The sequence below is a fragment of the Bactrocera latifrons genome, unplaced genomic scaffold (assembly GCF_001853355.1).
Source record: "Bactrocera latifrons isolate USDA-ARS-PBARC rearing strain unplaced genomic scaffold, ASM185335v1 scaffold_313, whole genome shotgun sequence".
NCBI classification, from domain to species: Eukaryota; Metazoa; Arthropoda; class Insecta; order Diptera; family Tephritidae; genus Bactrocera; species Bactrocera latifrons.
Window position 1 is genome coordinate 11,093 of NW_017536775.1, and position 3,069 is coordinate 14,161.

Genomic DNA, 3,069 nt, shown 5'->3' on the forward strand with positions numbered 1-3,069 from the left:
TCTTTGTCTTATTGCCACTTGAACTTTAACATTTCGACGAATAGCGAGTACAGGTGATCTCTCCTGATTTGAGGTGACACATACATGATTGGTTAGTCACCAGTCTGATGTAGACTGCGCTCTGGAGCAGTAGACCTACAGCTATCTTTACGGCAGTCACTTCCCGAAAGCGTTGATCGATAAAGAATTCTTCGCCTCTCTATTCCGGAGATTTCTACTCTCCCGCGCCTTTCTCCACTGTGTGTGAGCAAATAAACGATAGCCAGTTGCTTCTGCCCGGCGGCCTTGGTATTCCAAGTATTTTTGAATTGAGTGAAAGTGTGCGAGAATTTCATAGTGCGCAGGCTTATACTTATCTTAGTATCCAGATCCTCAGAGTCTGGGAGCAGCCGTTTTCTAAGTGCCTGATTAGCAGCCCCATATTTCTATTAAGTTCTGGGTAACATGACCAAAAATACTTCCTTCGTTATTGAAAACAAAGTCCTAAATATTTAATACCTTTCCACAGAAAATGTTACTTAAATGCAACCATGCAAATTAAACAGCTGTTTACCTTCTGATATTCATCGATACTATTCGATAAACAAAACAATTGACTTCGAAAAGTGCASTGATATCACAATTCATACATTTTACAAAACAATACAAAAAGCAAATAAACATTTGCGATAAATAAAGCAAAAGATACAAAAATAAATGTTATAATTGTGTGCTTATCAACTGTGTCGCAAAATAAAACATGCTKGCTGGCATAATATCCGAAAGAAATGAGTAGTGGCAGGACGACTACGAAAGTGCGCACTTGAGCTGGTGTTAAAAGAAAACAATTTGACCTCGTAATAAAGCATATATACCTGCTACACCATGAGTTCTTTATTCAACAGTTTTAGCAAATTTTCTAGTAAACGCGAAAATGCKATTAAAGAAGCGCTTATAAATACGCTCGTAGAAAATTCACGTGAAATACAATATGAAGTGCAGCAGCTGGGGTGTGGTAAGTTTGTTCTTCTGTGTTATATTTTACGTGTATATATTATACATTTCTTATCTACGYACTGCAGAAAGTTTGGAGGTATGCGAATCCACTAGCACGCTATGCACGACATTAGAAGCAATTTTCCTGCATGGCCTTAAGGATTCATTACTTTGGAATACGATAAATGTGATAGCAGGAGATGAAGAACGACGGCCAGAGCCCAGTTTTTGGGCACCTTTATTGATATTTATGCACAAACAGGTTATTGAGCAGGTAAAAATATTTTATATAATTAGAATTTATAATTATTTTTTGAAAATTTGAAGCAAAAAGAAATTAATATTTTTTTTTTTAATTTTGTTTTATTTTTTCTTTTAAATTTTTCTAGGTGCAAACGCTTTCACAAATCACTACCGAAATTGGTCAGTGTCGCGCTTGGATACGCCTCTCGCTTAACGAATCTCTTTTTTCCGCCTATTTAAATAACATGCGCAAAGGCAATTCATCGCTAAGTCCATATTATAAAAAGTTTGCATTACTCAAGGATAGTGATGGTCTGGAAATGGCTGCGAAGACCATGGAAGGCATCGAAGCAATTGTACAATTTAATCTGCCAGTGAATTCTAGTTTGCTCAACTATTGGCCCGATTATGCGTTGCAATTGTCTGGGCTATGGACACCACCGTTGAAATCATGTCCGGTAGCTTGAATCATCATTTATATATTGTATTTAAACAAATTAATTATTTTTATTTATATTGCAGATAAGTAGTGGCGTAGACATCGCCGACACACTTGGTGTYGAAGATGCTGAGGTAGCTGAAGCCGTTGTAATGCTGCCAACGCCACGTCCGATAAGCACGAGTGAAGCTTTTTCGCAAAAGATTGAGAATTTACCCATTTTARCATCGCCGAACGCTGCAGAAATCGCCGCACAACGCGAAAGTGTCGACTTACTCTTAAAAGCAGTTGATGAAATGCAAATGATAAGCGAAGAGAGTACAGAAGAAGCCGCTAACCAAAATCAARCRGGCGACAAAAATGCGCAAGAAGATAATGACTATGCATTAAACRGTCACAAATCAAAGAAGAAACGCAAAAAATCAAGGGAACTTGCGGAAGCGCGCATACGCGACTACATAACCGGTGAATCAGGCTATAAAACTGAGCCAACAACGCCCACAACGCCTGGTAACTCGCTACAGAATTTAATGTACACATCGTGGTCGGGCGACGAATCATCTGTGTCCGAATTGACTACACCTACCTTGGAGCGACCCTTATATAGACGTGCTTCAAGTAATGCCAGTACGCTCAGTTACAATACTTTGTTGGGCAMACATGAACGCGAGAAGCTGCAGATACAAATAAAAAATAATGCTTTAACTGTAGAGCGCACGTGTGTGACTCATGCGGATGGTGAGGTTGCAACGGAGCACGAGGCCGAGAACAATGGCAGCGATTCAAACGATAGTCGCGTAAGTTTAGCATTAGTTATGCACATATTGTCACTTAGTAGCTGTTTATTTGAATTTTAGTTGACCTTAGACTTCGAAGTGGTGCCTAATTCTAAGCTGGATCGMATGAATGTCAGCGAAATACAAGAAATGCTGGAGCAGATGTACAAGCTGGCGCGGCAACCCGGTTTGGATGCTCAAGGATTTCTCTGCAAATCATGCCAACACCCTCTGGGCATTGGTTACACGAACTTTCAGTGCGTTTCTATATCAAAAACTTTATTAAGAATTTATTTTAATTGCTTGACGCTTATTTTTGCAGAGTTTGCGGATTCAGTGGCAATTACTTTTGTGATAACTGCATGGATATGGAGCAGTTGATGATACCAGCAAAAATCATATACAATTGGGACTTTCGAAAGTATTCGAYATCGAAGCGCGCTGCAGTCTTCTTAGCCGAGTTCCGTAATCAGCCGGTTATAGATTTGGAAGTAAGAAACTGTCTGTTATGCACTTGTATCTTATACAGGATCGGAAGCCCTATAATATATACTTACATATATATAAATCATCAGCATGTGAGGTTGAGTGGATTTAGCCATAGATCTAAGCACAATAGACCTAAGGTCGCAGTGC

The 3,069-nt window shown here is 39.3% G+C and overlaps 1 protein-coding gene across 1 annotated transcript in view; it reads left to right on the top strand.

Moving 5' to 3' along the window:
• The first annotated feature begins 611 nt into the window (after positions 1 to 611).
• LOC108970886 overlaps positions 612 to 3,069 on the top strand; it is a 6,176-nt gene continuing 3,718 nt past the window's right edge. Inside the window, exons 1-6 of the mRNA XM_018936579.1 lie at positions 612 to 994; positions 1,062 to 1,249; positions 1,365 to 1,676; positions 1,741 to 2,454; positions 2,515 to 2,690; positions 2,756 to 2,924. Of these exons, the coding sequence (XP_018792124.1) occupies positions 865 to 994; positions 1,062 to 1,249; positions 1,365 to 1,676; positions 1,741 to 2,454; positions 2,515 to 2,690; positions 2,756 to 2,924 (1,689 nt within the window). The 5' untranslated portion in view covers positions 612 to 864. The remainder of the gene's footprint in view (positions 995 to 1,061; positions 1,250 to 1,364; positions 1,677 to 1,740; positions 2,455 to 2,514; positions 2,691 to 2,755; positions 2,925 to 3,069) is intronic.